Here is an 18241-nt window from a genome sequence, read left to right as displayed (position 1 = left end):
TTCTCCATAGTGGTTGTACTAATTTACCTTCCCACGAACAGTGCACGAGAGAGAACGAGGGTTCCCTTTCCTTCACATCTTCGCCATGGCAGCTCCTCTAAGGACACACAGGCCTCTATTGTTCTTACCATTTTCATCTGATCAAAACCTGCATGCAGGCAGGTAGCTGGATAGGCCTCATAAATGAGTCCCTATTAATGCTAAGATGACTGACAGCTGCACATCTCACTGACAGAGTCTCACCCTCATAGAGCACTAAAGAATCCCCTGGTCAGGGCCCCTCATCATGCAGAGGAGAAAACTGAGGGCCAGGGGAGGGACTGACCTGCTAGGGAATGGTGGGCATGAGGCCAGAGCCCAGATCTCCTACCCTGGGCCCCTTACCCTCTCCCTTACCCTCCCTCTCCCAGAGGGAGCTCATGCAGTGAACCATGATCACTCCACTGCACTCCAGCCTGGGTGACGGAGCAAGATCCTGCCTCAAAAATGGAAAGAAGGAAGATCAGAAGAAAGGAAAGAGATTAACAGGAAAGAAACAGAAGAAAGAAGAAAGAAAGAGAAAGAAAGAAAGAAAGAGGGAGGAAGGAAGGAAAGAAAGAGGGAGGAAGGAAGGAAAGAAGGAAGGAGAAAGCAAGCAAGCAAGAAAAGAAAGAAAGAAGAAAGAAAGAAAGAAAGAGAAGAAGGGAGGAAGGGAGAAAGAGAGAAAGAAGGAAAGAAGGGAAGGAAGGAAGGAAGGAAGGAAGGAAGGAAGGAAGGAAGGAAGGAAAGAAAGAAGAAAGAAAGAAAGAAAGAAAAAAAAGAGAGAAAGAAGGAAAGAAGGGAAGGAAGGAAGGAAGGAAGGAAGGAAGGAAGGAAGGAAGGAAGGAAAGAAAGAAAGAAGAAAGAAAGAAAGAAAGAAAAAAAAGAAAGAAAGAAAGAAAGAGGAGAGAAAGAGAGAGGGAGAGAGGAAGGAAGGAGAAAGAAAGAAAGAAATCCTTTACAAGACTGGGAAGACTTAGAGAGACTTGGGAAGACTTAGACTTGGGAAGTCCACCAGAATTGGACACTACAAGGGACAACAAGATTTGCCCCTGAATGCTTCAGGAATATCAAATGAAAAAAAAAAAAACAACAATTTTTTGAGCAGCCACTATGTGCCAGACATTGACCTAAGTATTGAAGACAGGGGTCGGAGGCGTGGCTCACAGCTTTCAGTGGCTTAAGGAGCAAAAGTGAGAGAAAGGAGACAGAGAGAGAGAGAGAGGGAGAGGGAGAGGGAGAGGGAGAGGGAGAGGGGGAGAGAGACAGAATATATTAAAATAGGCACATTCATTCAAATAGCTTTACGCCAAAACCAATTTGGGATTTTTGTTTAACGTTTGGACCAATTGCCTTGACATCCTGCAGATACACCAAGCAGGCTGTTATTCTCCATGTTTGAAGACATTTCATTTTCAAGGTCTTCTTTAGAAGAGTCAAAGTGCCCGTCGTTTTGATGAGGAATTGGTTCACGTTTTTTGTTATTTGCTGGAGTGAAGGGTGGTGCCTCTCCCCAGCCCTTCCGTACATGGAAACCAGGGGATAGTCATCTATTTCTGAACTACACCCAGATGCCTCTTTCCTCTCTTGATTAGGGTGAGCAGGTTAATCCTGTCCCATAGCAAACCTCTGCTCCACTGTATCCTCCCACCTGCCTGATTTCGGCCAGCACCAAACTTGGACGTCACACCTGAACTTGGGCAGCACCTAGATCAAAGCCAGAATGATGCTAAGCAGTGCAGAAAGTCCTGGATTGGAAGCCCAGCCCAAGACCTGGGGCAGTTGTCTGCTGCTACACAAAAGTCATAAACACAAACTGTGCATTCCACAATACCCAGGGTTTTTTTTCATCTTCTCCATTGGAACATGAAGATTCTCAGGGAAGTCTGAATTGTGTGACTCTCTAAAGGGCACAGACAAAGCCTGAATTGAAAAACTTGTGACAAATCTATGGTCACTCCTCTACAGCAAAAGCACTCCCTCTATGCGGTGAGGACAGCCACCCAGCATACACACACAGGGACAACTCATCCTACACCCTGTGCACTTTACACCCATACACAGGAATAGTATCAGATGCCCCTGGAAACCAACTGTTTATTAGCCATATTTTCTGCATCTGTCATTTCTGCTCTAACACAATGATGTATGAAGCGTGACATCCGTGTGTCCCCAGGCAATCAGCATTAATTTTTGATATGGTTTGGCTGTGTCCCCACCCAAATCTCATCTTGATTTGTAGCTCCCGTAATCTCCGCGTGTTGTGGGAAGGAACTGGTAGGAGGTAATTGAAACATGGGGTGGGTTTTCCCATGCAATTCTCATGAGAGTAAGTCTCACAAGATCTGACTGTTTTATAAAGGGGAGTTCCCCTGAACATGCTCTCTTTGCCTGCTGCCATGTAAGATGTGACTTTGCTCCTCCTTCACCTTCTGTCATGATTGTGAGGCCTCCCCAGCCATGTAGAACTGTGAGTCCATTAAACTTCTTTTTCCACTGGGCACAGTGGCTCATGCCTGTAATCCCAGCACTTTGGGAGGCCAAGGCAGGTGGATCACGAGGTCAGGAGATCAAGGCCATCCCAGCTAACACAGTGAAATCCTGTCTCTACTAAATATTCAAAAAATTAGCCAGGCGTGGTGGCGGGCACCTGTAGTCCCAGCTACTCAGGAGGCTGAGGCAGGAGAATGGCGTGAACCCAGGGGGCGGAGGTTGCAGTGAGCAGAGATCACGCCACTGCACTCTAGCCTGGGCGACACAGTGAGACTCCAACTCAAAAAAAAAAAACAAAAAACTTCTTTTTCTTTATAAATTACCTAGTCTCTGGTATTTCTTCATAGCAGTATGAAATGAACGAATACAATTTTATTAAGGGGTTTGGAGAAGTTTAATGTCTATTTATGACATGCATAACAGATGCTTCTTTTATCCAAAGCAGAAAAACAAAAAAACCTCATGATAATTCACTAGAAAATATTAAACATTAATAAACTATACTAATGGAAGAAAACATGCCTTACATGAAACACACGGCAAAGAATTTGATAATAGAACCGGGAAAGTGTGGCCGACAGAACCATCTCACCATCATCAGAAAGCTGACTCCAGTTCATCACTTTAGTTTTGTTGGGGCATTTGAACATCATGTGCTTTTTTTTTTTTTTTTAATAAAATGTGTTATCTAAATTAAATCCGTACTGAGACTATATCGCCTGTAACGTCCGTGCGTCCCCGGCCCTTCTGCCTGAGGACCTTCGTTGAGTGATGAGATTTTACAGGTGCCAAAGTGAGTGTGCATCAGCACAGGCATTCCCGTGTGCCAAGGACAGCCGGGCTCTCTCAGCTCTGCTTGGCGGTTTTTTGTTTTTTTTTTTTTTGACAGTGTCTCACTGTGTTGCCCAGGCTGCAGTGCAGTGCCATGATCTTGGCTCACTGCAGCCTGGATCTCCCAGGCTCAAATGATCCTCCCATCTCAGCCTCCCAAGTAGCTGGGACTACAGGCGGGATCCACTGTGCCCAGCTAATTTTTAGATATTTTGTAGAGACGAGGCTCTCATTATGTTGCCCAGGCTGGTCTCAAACTCCTGGGCAAGGAGATATATTCTGAAACGATCCTCCTGCCTGGGCCTCCTAAAGCGTTGGGATTACAGGCGTGAGCCCCGGGGCACGGCCATGTGCTGTTTTTTTCACACCCACTCAGACTTCCTGGCTCTCCGGTGGGGAGCACCGCCGGAGCTGGCAGGCGGGTCAGGGGGCTGCAGGCGGCTGCAGGAAGGGTGCGCGGCCAGGCGGCTGGGGGCTGCTGAGGGCTGTTCCTCGGATCCTGAGCCCCTGGGGTCCTGGGCAGCCTCTCGGTGGGGCCTGCCCCGGGGCTGTCTGCCCAGCTTTTCGCCAGCGGAGGATGTCACCTCACTCTCATCCTCATCCGGAATCTTCGTGTGCCCTGACACCCTGGATGTACCCCTGGGGCTGCCAGCCCCCTCCCCTCCGGCGCGTGCACCCGGGGGCGCAGATGCCCCCTCTTCCTCCCGCCCACCCTCCTCGTCAGTCCAGCGTCCCTCGGCGTGGCCTGGGGCTCCGCTATGCTTCCGTATGGAGGGGCTCGTGGGGCGTCCCGGCCTCCTGCGCATCCGCCGCCGCAGGCTGCAGACCAGGTCCCCGAGGCCCAGCAGGAAAGACAGCGCGCTGACCGCCCAGAGGAACAGCATCAGCAGGGACTTCTCCGTGGGCCGCGACACGTAGCAGTCCACCACGCCCGTGCAGGGAGGGCGCGTGCAAGGGAACTTCTTCGGGGCCAGGAATCCAAAGAGAAAGTAGTGCAAGGCCCCGAAGGCTGCCTCCAGCAGGGTCCGAAGGAGGAGGTGGATGATGTAGCAGGCCGAGAAGTCGGGCACCTGGAGGCCGCCGCGCCCCCTGCATGGCCGCGGGCAGCGTCTCTGCCCGGAGGCCGGGTCCCGGGGGTCGGGGAAGTGGCGGGGGCCCAGCGCGGCGAGCGTGGCTCCTCGGTGCAGGACATAGACGCTGAAGACGGCGGAGGGGAGGAGGACGCACACGCCCTGGATCAGCCAGAACCGCAGGTGAGACACGGGGGAGAAGACGTCGTAGCAAACGTTGGCGCATCCCGGCTGCAGCGTGTTGCAGACAAACCTCTCCTGCTCGTCCTGGTAGACGGGTCGCCCTGCCAAGACAATCACCAGCATCCGCAGCAGCATCGTGAGGACGAACCAGAGCTTTCCTGGAAGAGAGGAAGCAGGCATGGCCTCATCACCCCGAATACACTGCCCTGAACAACAGCTTTAAAGTTTCTACTGGGGCTGAGATTGGGGAATGGAAACGTCAATAAGCATGTCTTTAGTTTTCTGTTTGTTTGTGTTGTCGTTGTTGTTGTTGGACACAGGGTCGTGCTATATTGCCCAGGCTGGTCTTGAACTCCTGGCCTCAAGTGCTCCTGCCGCCTTGGCTTCCTGAGTAGCTGGGATTACAGGTATGAGCCACCACACCTGTCAGCTTGTCTTTACTCACAGCAAGAGTATCAGGTAGTTCTTTTGACAAATATTTATTGAGCACTGAACATCCTTGTTTGTAAGATGCTTCAAGATGAGTATATTTTTAAAAAGGATTATATTAAAAGTGTTTTAATCTGTCTGCTAATTCAGACTTTTGGTAATGTCTCCTGGACTGATAGGTCCAGAAAGAAAGTTTGGCTGAGCAAATTAATGATTTAAATAAGATTTAAATTTTCTTCTTAGGAGAATAAGCCTTTTAAAAGAGGTTGGCTTATTTCTGTAACTGCCAATTCGAGCCGCTGATTTCAGTAAATCTTCTTACTTATGACAACAGTCCAGGGATCTCTATTTAATCACAAGGCTTGTATTTAATGTTAGTCTATGGCCCTTGAAATTGAATTTCTTTATGAACATTCCATTTTTCCGATTTTTTAATCATTCAGAATTCCTCTTCCCCTTTTCCAGTTATTAGGAATGAATAAGGCTTGTCTTTCTTCAATGTATTGTGAATGAATGACACCAAGCTAGAAAACCGAAATAACTGTCAAGCCCTGTTTTCATGGCACCAGCCAGCTGTCTCGAAACATGTTTAAAACTCAGCCAAAATAACTTGTGAATATTGTGTTTTGTGATGAGAGAAACATCGCCTGACATCAGAAAAACAAAACAAAAATAAATAAAGACAGTCAAACAAAGAATAATATCATTATGTGATGAGTCATTGAGTTGAACTTTTAACATCAAGTTGATTTTGTCTAAATCTACAAAATAATGAGCCAGAAAAGTATCAGCTGCATCTCTGGCATATATTCATCCTTTTCTGACCCCCATACCTCTCTGAAAATGTGAGTCATCTGCATTAAACAAAAATCTATTATTTTCTTTGTTAAAAAAATAAACTAAACTTGGGATTTGGTTTAAAGTGCACAAGAGAAATGGCTACCCCTTACAAATTAAGCTTCCAGGCCAGGTGTGGTAACTCACACCTGTAATCCCAGCACTTTGGGAAGCCGAGGCAGTTGGCTCACGAGGTCAGGAGATCGAGACCATCCTGGCTAACATGGTGAAACCCCGTCTCTATTAAAAACACAAAAAATTAGCCAGGCGTGGTGGCAGGCGCCTGTAGTCCCAGCTACTCGGGAGTCTGAGGCAGGAGAATCGCTTGAACCCGGGAGGCAGAGGTTGCAGTGAGCTGAGATCACATCACTGCACTCCAGCCTGGGTGACAGAGTGAGACTCTGTCTCCAAAAACAAAACAAAACAAATACTAAGCTTCCAGGATAAAGCCTAAAGGCATCACTTTCTCATTAACATTTGCTGTTCTGTTCCTTTTCCTGGTAATGTAGCCACACCAGGGTTGCACACAAACACCCCTCCACTTGCTTCGGTCTTCAGAGTCAGCACCCCGGTGTCAGCACAGGACGGTCTGTGAGAGAACAATGTCACACGCAAGACTCCCTTCCATGATGGAGGAACCGCGGAACCATTCGAAGAAATTAGAAACCTCAGCTCTCTTTCCTCCAGAAAGGCACAGCTCTTTCTTTGGGGAGTGAGTGGACTTTCAGTGCCTGCACACTGAAAATGAGGAAATACCTGGACCCTTTAAGAAGGACTCAATTCCACCATGGCAATGGAAATGGAAACAGTGCAGGAGTTTGGAGACGGTCCCAATACTCACCCACCATGGTCACGTTGCAGTTTAGTGTGATGATGAGAAACCCTAGCAAGTCCACGCCTTCCATGCTTCCAGAATGTCCCAGGCTCAGGCTGCAGGAGACACTGGAGGGCTGTGTTCTCCAAGGAGGTGGAAAAATCCTTGCCCGGATAAATGTCCTTTAACTACATAAGACTTAAAGGTGTGAGCTGCAGATAAGAAAGCAAAGGTTTGAGCCAGGAGTAGGAGGTGGGTTTTTCTGTCTCCAAGTTGAGTCGGCCCTAAGCCATTTGTTTCTGAGGCAAAACATTCCTGACAACTGCGGTGACCAGCAGAGCAAGCAGCAGTCATCTCTTATTGGGGGCTATTCTTACTCGCCTGGGATATTCCAGGCCTGTGGCAGCGCTCATATGTCCCCACCAGGACGGCCAGACGCTTCAGGATATAATAGCAGCAACTACTTTTAACCCAAGAAAGAAAACTTCTGCTAACTAGCCAAGTACATTTCTCTATTAAAAAGGCATTTGCTCTTTGAAAACATTTCCACAACTTCACTTGTGCAAGAAGCCCTTAAAGTGTTCATGTTTTGTCTTCTCAATCAAGCATGAATCGCCATGCCACCATCACACGAACCCACAAGGATCTCGCCCTTATTCTGAACTCCTGTATCATTGGTGCAGGCAGAAATCTGTATCTCAGTTGGATGTCTCAACTTTAGACCATGACTTGGTTATTCTCCTGCTGCTTCCTGTGCAGTGAGTGACAGCTCTTTGCTTGGAGACAAAAGCCTGGGTGCAAAGCCCGGGGCAGCCCCCTACTCACTGGGGAAGTCATTGGATCCTTCCAGATAGCCTCATCTTGCAATAAGGAGAATCATGCCATTCCACTTGCCATTTGTGGGAGGCTTATGTGAAATGATGGCGTAGAATAAGAGCAACTGGTGTGAAGTGGGTGTACGACAACCCATATCCGTGGGATTTCAATCCCTAACTGGCCTCTACGACCTTCACAGATTACATCTTCCCTTTGTATCTCCCAGCCCCATCTAGCCTGAAGTTGTTCCCATTAAATATACTTAATAAATGTCTGTTAAATTTGTCATGAAATATCACGGTCTGGACCTGCTGACATCAATCACAGTTGCATCAAAATCCTGTCGCTGCAGCCACCTTCATATCTGGGAAGAACCCATCCTGCAGGGTTGGGGATCTATGATCAGGGTGGAAATTGTAAACTTTAAAAGGAATGATTTCAATTTTCCATGAAAGCTATTCTTTATATCCCCATCTTTTCTTCATTTCTGATCTATTCTTGACTTTAGTAATATCCCTAGAAAGATTCCCAGAAGAGTGCAACAAAGCTACTTTCATCTTTACTCACATGACACGCTCCCATCCACGGAAAACGTTTTGACCCCCTTGAAAGGAACAGTGGTTTTGCTATATTTTAGTCAAATGCTTCGACATGAGCAAGGAAATTTGAGAAATTGTAGTTAAGTAAAAATATTGAAATAGTCACAGGGTGTAAATATAAAATAAAGGAGAATTTGTCTCCTAATAGACTGCTCATGGTATTGGCTTTTAAAAAAAAAATGAAATATCAGGAAAGCAATTACTGAATCTTGCTGTGTGATAGAAATAGCCTGTCCCAAATGCGGAATAAATTAGCCCTGCGTGACTATGAGCAAATCACTGCAGCTTTTCATGCTTCGGTTTTCTCATCAGTGAAGCAGAAAAAAAGAACGTGTTCTTCACCCACTCACAGTGACTGTGATATGCAAAATGTGACCAGAGATGTGAAAATGATTTTGAAATGTAAAGAATGACCCAGTGTCAGTGACAGGCGCTTCTCAGGGTCGGCTCCTCTGGTCCCACCCTTCAGGGCATCTTCTGAGCAGCCCATGCCCACCCACCTCCCTTCTCATCCTGGTCACCTTTGCTCTTCCTCCTTGAAGTCTACCCCATCCCCATTCCTTGTCTTTTTTCTCTTTCTCTTTTTTTCCTCTCTCCTGCTAGGTGACATTTTGCTTTACTTGGAAATCTAACTCTGGCCAGGCGCAGTGGCTCACGCCTGTAAATCCCAGCACTTTGGGAGGCTGAGGCGGGTGGATCACCTGAGGTCAGGAGTTCAAGACTAGCCTGGCCAACATGGAGAAACCCCATCTCTACTAAAAATACAAAAATTAGCCGGGCGTGGTGGCGGGCACCTGTAGTCCCAGCTACTTGGGAGGCTCTGAGCCAGGAGGATCACTTGAACCCAGGAGGCGAAGGTTGCAGTGAGCCCAGATCGCGCCACTGTACTCCAGCCTGGGTGACAGAGCAAGACTCTGTCTCAAAAAAGAAAAGAAATCCTAACTCTAGTGGCTACCTGAAGCTAGCTGGAGGTAAGGGAAGCAGAGAAGGTGGAGGCGTCTGGGCATCAACTCCTGACTCCCTATAAGAGCATCCCAGCACTGATGGGAAGGTTTCTGTATGTTTCTGTGGAGTAGAGAGAAGATGTGGGGAGTACTGTGTTCAACCCATGGCCAAAGAAACCAGCTGGGAGTCAGGGGCTGAAGTGTACAAGATGCCAAGCTGGGATAGTTCACTAAACACAAGTGGTCAGCATGGGCCCTGTGGCTCACATCTGTAATCCCAGCACTTTGAGAGGCCGAGGATGGAGGATCACTTGAGGCTGGAAGTTCAAGTGATCAGCCTGGGCAACATAGGGAGCCTCATCTCTACAAAAATGTTTTTAAGTTAACCAAGTGTTGGCATGCTTGTAATCCCAGCTACACAGGAGGCTGAGGTGGGAGGATCACTTGAGCCCAGGAGGTCGAGGCTGCAGTGAGCCATGATCATGCCACTGCACTCTACCTTGGGCCTCAAAGCAAGACCCTGTATCTAGAAAAAAGAAAAAAAAAGTGTTAGCAAAAAGGAAAGAGAACAATAGCGTTACATGGCATTCAGCCTTGGCCTCACCTCTCTCTAGTGTAGTGACTTTGGCAAATTATTTAGGCCTCAGTTTTACCATCTGTAAACTGGGGTAATGATACTAAACGTACAGGGTTGAGAATTAGGGTTCATTTAAATAAGGTTCTAGCCATTATCTGCCCGGTAAGATGCTCTCAAAATATGATGAGTTCAGTCAATTCTCATTATTCATAGTAGCTATGTTTTATAAAGTTACCACCAGCACTGCAATAGTGAATACTAGGGGCTCCTTGGGGAAATAACACAGTTAGGTGACAACACTTTCACCAACCAATTAACACATTGCCTTCTTTTATGCGTGTTTCTGTTCAAATAAACCTTATTTAATATATATTAAACGTATATTAACCCATTCACATTAAATCATGGCCCACAGCACTATCACTCACATCTGAACGAAACCCATCTAACACATGTACTTTCTCTGCAAGCCCTGGCATAGCCCTCCTGCACTCAGAAGAACCAGCCAGCACTCGTGCAGCGCTGTGCTTGGGACCATTTTATTTTATTATTAAAAAAAATTTTTTTTAGAGATAGGGTCTTGCTCTGTCACCCAAGCTGGAGTGCAGTGACATGATCATAGCTTAGCTCACTGCAGCCTGGAACTCCTGGGCTCAAGCCATCCTCTGGCCTCAGCCTCCTGAGTAGCTGGGACTGCAGGGTTGCATCACCAAGCCTGGCTAATTTTGTAGTTTTTTGTAGAGATGGGGGTGTTGCTACATTGCCCAGTCTGGTCTCGAACTCCTGGCCTCAGGCAATCCTCCTGCCTCAGCCTCCCAAAGTGCTGAGACCACAGGTATTTGCCACTAAACCCATTGGGGGCCACTTTAAATGGCAAAATCACCAACCAAAAGCACAAGAATGCAACAAACATGGCACTAACCAGACCTTGGGAGAAAGTACCCATTGACATTGTGAAAGCAGAAACAAGAAGGCGGGGCAGCCCCTGCTTCCACCCCAGCTGAGAGCTCATGTGTCAGGCGACGCACATTTCCCACCACTCTGCGTGTGCCCATGAATGGTAGAGAAAGTCTTATGAGTATTGGTTTGGGGATTATGAATAAATATTAGCAAGTAGATGAACTTGCAAATAAGAAATCTGTGAATATGAGGACTGACTGCACTTAATAGAAGGATCAACTAGCAAGAAGAGCAGCTGAGTCCCAGGAAGGGCCAATTCAGAAGAGAAACGGGTCTCTGGGAACCCCAGGGACTCAGAGTCACAAAAATTGGAGGAAGATCCAGGCTCCAGACCCCACCCTCTTACTCCTGCTTCACTGAGAACACCTCCACTACTGTCTGTGTTGTCTTTTATGCTTTGGCCAAGACTCCCCTTGGATAAAGGGTTCTGCATCTAAAAAGGAATGTTGAAAAAGAGACGGTCTCTGCGAGAATTATTATGAGACGCAGCTTGATATCAAGGTTAAGGACAGAGGCTCTGCAGTCTGACCTCCTGGATTAAAACTTCAGCTTCTTGACTGTGTGATTGTGGGGAGTCACTTAACTCAGTGTCTTCACTGTAGAACCACGGTTCCCTACCCCCTAGAATGATGGCGAGGAAAATGCCTAAAGGCTAGAGAAAGGTGCCTCACCAATAATGCACACCCAATCACTGGCTTTTTATTTTTATTACCTGCCAAGAATTATGTACCAGCGAAGATGCAGGAGGCTTGGAGTGACTTTTTCTCGATGATGGGTGCTCCAGGACTGGTGGGAAAAGGGCTCCCAGGGAAATAGAGTTCACTTTCTGGAGGGCTAGGAAATGATAGTAACTGTTTTGTTTTGTTGTGTGTGTGTGTGCGTGTGTGTGTGTGTGTTTAAGGAATCATTTATCTGATTTGAGAAATATATGTTTTCATTGTTATCAAGATGTAAATGACTTTTCCAGGACTGTAGACAGAAAGCAAATACTTAGCAGCTGCACCAGCACAACAGTTTAATCATGCCTACAGTTGCATCTCATCTGCATATGCAAATCTACCCCAAGAATAGATTATACTACTTTCCTGTCAATCTAATTTCCCACTGGCACAGGTACTGTAGGGTGAACCAGGTCAGTGCCATCCCACCCCAGCCACACTCACAGACTCCCCCTCACAAGACTTAGAGCTAAAAATTAACCACTGGTACAAGGAAGAAATTTTCTATTTTCTTCAGCTGAGCCTTTTCCTGCTCTTAAAATCCCCAAACTGTCGTTCTTGGACTGCATTTTCAATTCCAGTTCAACTCAACTGCACAGCTCCCCAATGTCTTCTCTCTACCAAAACAGCATTCACAGTGCCCCCTGGAGTTTGTTTTTTGAGGCAATTGGGCTAGTTCTTCTACGCAGAGAGACATAGCTTCTCTCCCAAGGGAGGAAAAGAACTTCCAGGCACTGTTCCCACCTCCGACAGTCCTAAGATCTTCCAAGAGGCACTGAACGGACACAGATTCATTCTCTCAGTCATACCAAAATGAGGCCTCCTGCCCAAGCCACAGGAGGGCATGCTGGCCAAAGAAGACCCCAGAGGAAAGTGCTGAACTAAACAACTGCCTATTAGACGCAGGCAGGTCAGATGAGGCTGCAGGTTGATAGACATCTCACTTGTGAGGTGTGCATCAATGCACTAAATCACATTCCCCAAGGCAGCAAAGACAGGCCCCAGTGGGGAACGCATACACCCCCAAAATTGCACTTTCCACAGGCTCACGGACCCAAGCATCTTTAGAAATGGAAGTCATCTTAAAATATACTTAGTCACCTTCCCAACTTTCAGGTGAAATTAAGATGTGGCCAAGACCATCCAGCCTTAGTGCAGAGCTTAAATGATATTTGCTATCCCTGCCTTTTGATCCGTAGCACATCAAAAGCACACACAAAAAATTCAACTGTCCTGAATGTTAAGAAATACAATTATCTGGATAGCCCAATGTTAGCCCTTCAAGTGTTTGAAGTTGTATTATTTTAACTTTTCCATGGAATTTTTTCTAAGGCACCCTTCAGAAACTGAGCAGAGGCTGGGTGCGGTGGCTCACACCTTGAATCCCAGCACATTTGGAAGCCAAGGCAGGTGGATTTCTTGAGCCCAGGAGTTCTAGACCAGCCTGGCCAACATGGAGAAACTTCATCTCTACTAAAAATAGTAAAATTAGCCAGGCGTGGTGGTGTGTGCCTGTAGTCCCAACTACTTGGGAGGCTGAGGTAGGAGGATCACTTGAGCCTGGGAGGCGGAGGTTGCAGTGAGCTGAGATCACACCAGGCCACTGCAGTCCAGCCTGGGCCACAGAGCAAGACCCTGTCTCAAAAAAAAAAAAAAAAAAAAAGGAAAGAAAAGGAAAAGAAACTGAGAAGAAAAATCAGGAGAATTGAGTTTTCTTTGTGAAGAAAGCAAAGGACTCTACCATTGCTCACAGGTTCTGAGCAATATGTCAGGACACCCTTCATGTGATACCAGCTGAAATCAAATCCAACACGTGTTCTCACCATCCAGGCAGGAAGGAATCATCCTCTTCCTTGTCATTGTTTCTAACAATGACCTTTGACTTACTGATGCCTTTCAAAACATGACCAATAGTATCATGAACACAGTTAGTACCATAAATGTTCCGTGAGCGCCTGCTGTGTCTTCAGCACTGTTCTTGGCACTAGGGAAATGGCAGAGAATGAAGTATAAAAATTCCTGCCCTCACTGAACTTACATCCTAGTGGGAAGAACTGACAAAGAACAAGATAAACATCTTCAGCAAAATGGACTCTTAGTCAGTAAAAAGTTCTAAGGGGGGTAGTGGATGCCAAGGTTTAATGGGGTAGCCAGTGTCCTAAGAAGAATACATTTGAGTAAAGACAGAAGCCGGTGAAGGGGCAGCCATGTGGATGTTATGACCATGAGCCCTCCCTGATGAATTCCTGCTCTCTTTTCTAATTCACTTGGACCTGTGGCTGCGTGGCACATTTTGAAAGTTACTAAAATGTCCTAAAATTCTGTATAGCGTATGCACATGGACCAAGTTACCTCCTGCAGCCTGTCTGTAACTCCTGTCACCTGTCCCTCGCAAGCTAAAGTGACACTACCCAGCAGGGACCCGGTGGAAGCATTCCAAGGTTTTGTTTTCTCTCCAACACACAGGTGTCCAGCAGGGGTCTCTGCACTGGCCACAAACACACCTGTTCCTTTCACGGATGGGAATTTTCATTTTTAGAGTCAAATCAATGAAAAAAGTACTCATCAAGCAGTCACTGGTAGTCAAAGAAGTAATTAGGAGGAAAACAGCGCAAGTTCAAGGGTAGAGCACCTGGGTTCAGTTCTGGTTCCAATCGCTGACCAGTGTTTGACCTTGAGCAAATATTAGGTTGACACAGAAGTAATTGTGGTTTTTGCCATTAATCATGATGTTGCCCAGGCTGGTCTTGAACTCGTGGCCTCAAATGATCCTCCTGCTTCAGTCTCCCAAAGCACTGAGATTCCAGGTGTGAGCCACCTCACCTGGCCACAAGTTCTCTCTCTAGGTGAGTGACACCAAGATCCATCTCACCCAAGCAGAAAACTAGTACTCAGTCTCTGTGAAATATGTTTTAAAATTTCACTGCTTAAAGCTCTTCAGTGGCTCCTCACTGATGGTGCCAAACAGAGCTTGCCTGGCCCTACGAGCCCTGGACTCCGCTTGCCTCTCGGGCCTCACCCTTCGCTCCCCCCGACCCTGTAATGGCACTGACCCTCTTGCACGGCCTCTGATCTCTGCTGCCTCTGAGACCTGCCACAGCCTTTTCCTCTCTCTGACTGGCTCCCAGGGATTTCTATCTCCTTTGCCCAAGACTAGGTTGGGTGTCCTCCTCTTGCAGTGCTCATTATGACAAGAAGCACATGCATTGTCAGAGCAATGCCTGCCCTGCCCGGCCTCTCTGCCCTGCCACCCCCAGCCCAAGACCATGTGAGGCTCTAGTCCTCCTCCCTGGCCAAGATCTGCCTTTGCACTCACTGCCCCTCAGCTGGAAGTCAGCTCCACTTCATCAAGAGTAGAGAGAATACGCTGGGAAGACGTCGGGCCAGTCTCAGTCCCCCACAGATCCTGAATCTTTTTCACTCGGTTGTGAAACAGGGATAATCAAAGCTCCTACTTCTCAGGGTTGTAAGAGAATGAAATGAACTAACAAGTGTAAACTGCCTGGTGCAGCAGAAACATCCGATAAATAGTAGGAAGAATTTGGTTTGCTTCTTATGTTTCTTTTTTTTTTTTTTCTGAGACAGTCTCACTCTGTCACCAGGCTGGAGTGCGGTGGCGTGATCTCGGCTCACTGCAACCTCCACCTCCCAGGTTCAAGCAATTCTCCTGCCTCAGCCTCCCGAGTAGCTGGGACTACAGGCACATGCCACCACTCCCAGCTAATTTTTTTATTTTTAGTAGAGATGGCGTTTCACCATGTTGGCCAGGATGGTCTCGATCTCTTGACCTCGTGATCTGCCCGCCTCAGCCTCCCAAAGTGCTGGGATTACAGGTGTGAGCCACCACGGCCAGCCTTCTTCTTGTCTTTCATATTTCTTTCACATGGCCCATTTTTTTGCATACAGGGCTGGCCTTTTTTGGCATGGCCGACCAACTGGAGTGGTTCTTGCTCTTTGCTCAGTGAATGAAGCAGTCACAATACGCCAGAGGCTATTTCTCACGTCTCGAGCCCTTCCTGACTCAATGTTCCCTGGGATGGGATGTTCACCATCGCCATTCTGTCCTGACCTCTCTGTGTCCACAGCCCTTTCCAAAGCCTAGGGCTCCCGATGGCTAGACATTTGTCCAAATCTTAATTATCTGCAAGAGTGTGTTGCACTATTTCTCTGATGGAACAGATTCCATGACCCGCTGAGGCCTTCCAAGAGCACAGCTCCCCAGCAATCAGTGACAGCATCCCTGAATGGAGGGTGCTTGTCCCATGAATGCTGACACCCACAGGCAATGCACTGCCAGCCGGAGTTCGTCTATGCTTTGCAACCAGCATTTCACAAATGGCAGCACTGCGTGTTTGCAGGGAGGTCCTCTCTGCTTGGAAGCAGTGCAGGCTTTGCTTTTGCAAAATTTTAAGTTATCATGTTTTTTTCTCTTTGTTGTCTATACCATTGAAGAAGTTAATCTTTTTAAACTGACACATCATAACTGTACATAGTTATGAGTACAGTGTGATGTTCCAATACATGTGTAGACTGTGTGATGATCAAATTGGGATAATTAGCATTTCCAGCATCTCAAATAGTTATCATTTCTTTGTGACGGGAACATTCAAAATCCTCTCCTCTAGCTATTTTGAAATATAGAACACATTACTGTTAACTATGTCACCCCACTATGTGACAGCACACGAGGACTTATTAAGAAAGCTTCCTTCTTACATTCTTTTTTTCTAAGTAGTAAAAGTAGATGGAGGAGGCTGGGCCCGATGGCTCACACCTGTAATCCCAGCACTTTGGGAGGCCGAGGCAGTCAGATCACCTGAGGTCAGGAGTTCGAGACCAGCCTGGCCAACATGGTGAAACCCCGTCTCTATGAAAAATATGAAAATTAGCTGGGCATGGTGGTGTGCGCCTGTAATCCCAGCTACTTGGGAGGCTGAGGCAGGAGAATCGTCTGAACCTGGGAGGTGGAGGTTGCAGTGAGCCAAGATCATGCCACTGCACTCCAGCCTGGGTGACAGAGTGAGACTGTTTCCCAAAAAAAAAAAAAAAAAAAAAGATTGTTTTCCTTCCCTTCTGGAACCAGGCAGCTTAGGGACCCTGGGTAGGGCCTCCTGCCTCAACACACCTATGCCTTTTGTCTAACATCAAATATTAAATACTTGAGGTCTTCTGGCTTTTAAGGGTGATAACAATTAAAATCTCTCTGGGAGAGGCAACTCACTACGTCTTATCAGTCATGTTCACTATGGTGTGGGTTAGAAACACCGCTCCTGGAAGCAGGCCTTTCTGTGAAGGTAGGGCCTGGGGTGGAGAAGGGGGCCAATGGGATGACATGGATATTTTCCCATGCTGCAGAGCTCCAGCATCACACAGAGCAAGGCCAAATTCAGGATTAGTGAGTCCTCATATCGACCTCCTGTTCATTTTTATGTTTTAGACAATAACTGAAAGAAGGAAGGAAAGGGAAAGAAAGAAAGAGAGAGGAAGGAAGGGAGGGAGGGAGGGAAGGAAGGAAAGGAAGGAAGGAAGGGTTGGGGGAAGGGAGGGAGGGAAGGAAGGAAGCAAAGAAGGAAGGAAGCAGGGAGGGAGGGAGGAAGGGAGAAAAGAGGAGAGGAAGGAAGAGAAGAGAGGAAGGGAGGGGAGGGAAGAGAGATGCAGGCAGCTGTGATCATGGTGACTTCAGCATCAGATGATTAGTCTTGTTAAGGGAGAGGAACTAGTCCACGTTTTCCCTCTGTGAGTTCTCTTTGTTCTCTGCCATGAAATATTATTAGAGGGAATGAAGGAATTCAATCTATTTTAAAACTCACAACCGTTAGATGCCAACCCTCCAAACATTCACAGCCACTTTGATTCAGGACGAGGTTTGTTCCAAATGCGGATATATTCAGAAGGGCCAGACAGTAGTGTCTTGAGGCACAGGCGACAGCTAATTTATCTCTGAGCTAATGTCTCACCCTGTGGGACAATTTGTTTTGTTTGGTTTGGTTTTGTTTTTTAGAGACAGGGTCTTCCTCTGCCGCCTATCATCACTCAGGCTGGAGTGCAGTAGCCCAATCACAGCTCACTGCAGCCTCAAGCTCCTGAGCTGAAGCAATCTGCCTGCCTTAGCCTGAGTAGCTGGGACCACAGGCACACACACCACCATGCCTTGCTAATTTACTTATTTATTTTTGTAGAATAGGGGTCTCACTATGTTACCCAGGCTGGTCATGAACTCCTGGCCTCAAGCGATCCTCCTTCTTTGGCCTCCCAGAGTGCTGGGATTACAGGCGTGAGCTGCACCAGCAATTTGAAAGAGAGGTGATCTCGGGAGGTCTTTTTAATTCAAATTTTCTCTTAAGGAACATAAATGAAAGGAAGGTAGGGTACATTCCATTTTGTTTGCTGCAATGCAGTGGCTACGGCCTGGATCTCCACGGAAACCAGCAATGCAATTACCAAGCTCTATTTCCAGATGAAAGCAAAGACAAACAACAAAGTAGGAAAATTAAGTATGAGACAAACGGACAACAGCTTCAAATCGACTGGGTGAAGGGACAGAGTTGGATCTGGTGGCACCACTGTCGTAAGGATCACTTTTATACCCATGAGTGTGATCTGGGTCCCCCGTGAGCCACCAACCCTGGTGGGTGCACATGCACTTCACTTCTGTATTCGATGGTCAAGGCCACCCAGCCAGTGAGGGGGAGAAACTGGGCCTGACGTGGATGCTCCCCACCTCATATGCCACAGAAGTGTGACGGCCTCAGCCTAAAGAGGACTCATTCTGTGAGGCCGCTACAGGAGAAAATGGAAGGAGCCTTTTGCTTTTGCTTTTCTGTTGTTCTGTTTTTCACTTCCCTAAAGGAAGGAATGAGAGTTTATTATTGAGTGTTTCTGAAAAGGAATGAGAGTGGCCTTCAACAATAACACACCGAGCATCTGCAGTGTGCCTGACAATGTGTCGGG

The 18241-nt window shown here is 47.1% G+C and overlaps 1 protein-coding gene across 1 annotated transcript; it reads right to left on the bottom strand.

The window, feature by feature from the left end:
* Positions 1 to 2899: 2899 nt before the first annotated feature.
* On the bottom strand, positions 2900 to 7101 carry GJD4 (gap junction protein delta 4). Its single transcript, XM_055273995.2, has 2 exons — positions 6703 to 7101; positions 2900 to 4753 (listed from the first exon to the last, which is right to left on the bottom strand). The coding sequence occupies exons 1-2, from the start codon at positions 6764 to 6766 to the stop codon at positions 3705 to 3707; spliced, it is 1113 nt and encodes a 370-aa protein (XP_055129970.1). The 5' UTR covers positions 6767 to 7101; the 3' UTR covers positions 2900 to 3704.
* Between the last annotated feature and the right edge of the window lie 11140 nt (positions 7102 to 18241).

Source organism: Symphalangus syndactylus, chromosome 4, assembly GCF_028878055.3.
Source record: "Symphalangus syndactylus isolate Jambi chromosome 4, NHGRI_mSymSyn1-v2.1_pri, whole genome shotgun sequence".
In the NCBI taxonomy this organism is placed as follows: Eukaryota; Metazoa; Chordata; class Mammalia; order Primates; family Hylobatidae; genus Symphalangus; species Symphalangus syndactylus.
This window is presented reverse-complemented; position numbering and strand designations above follow the sequence as displayed.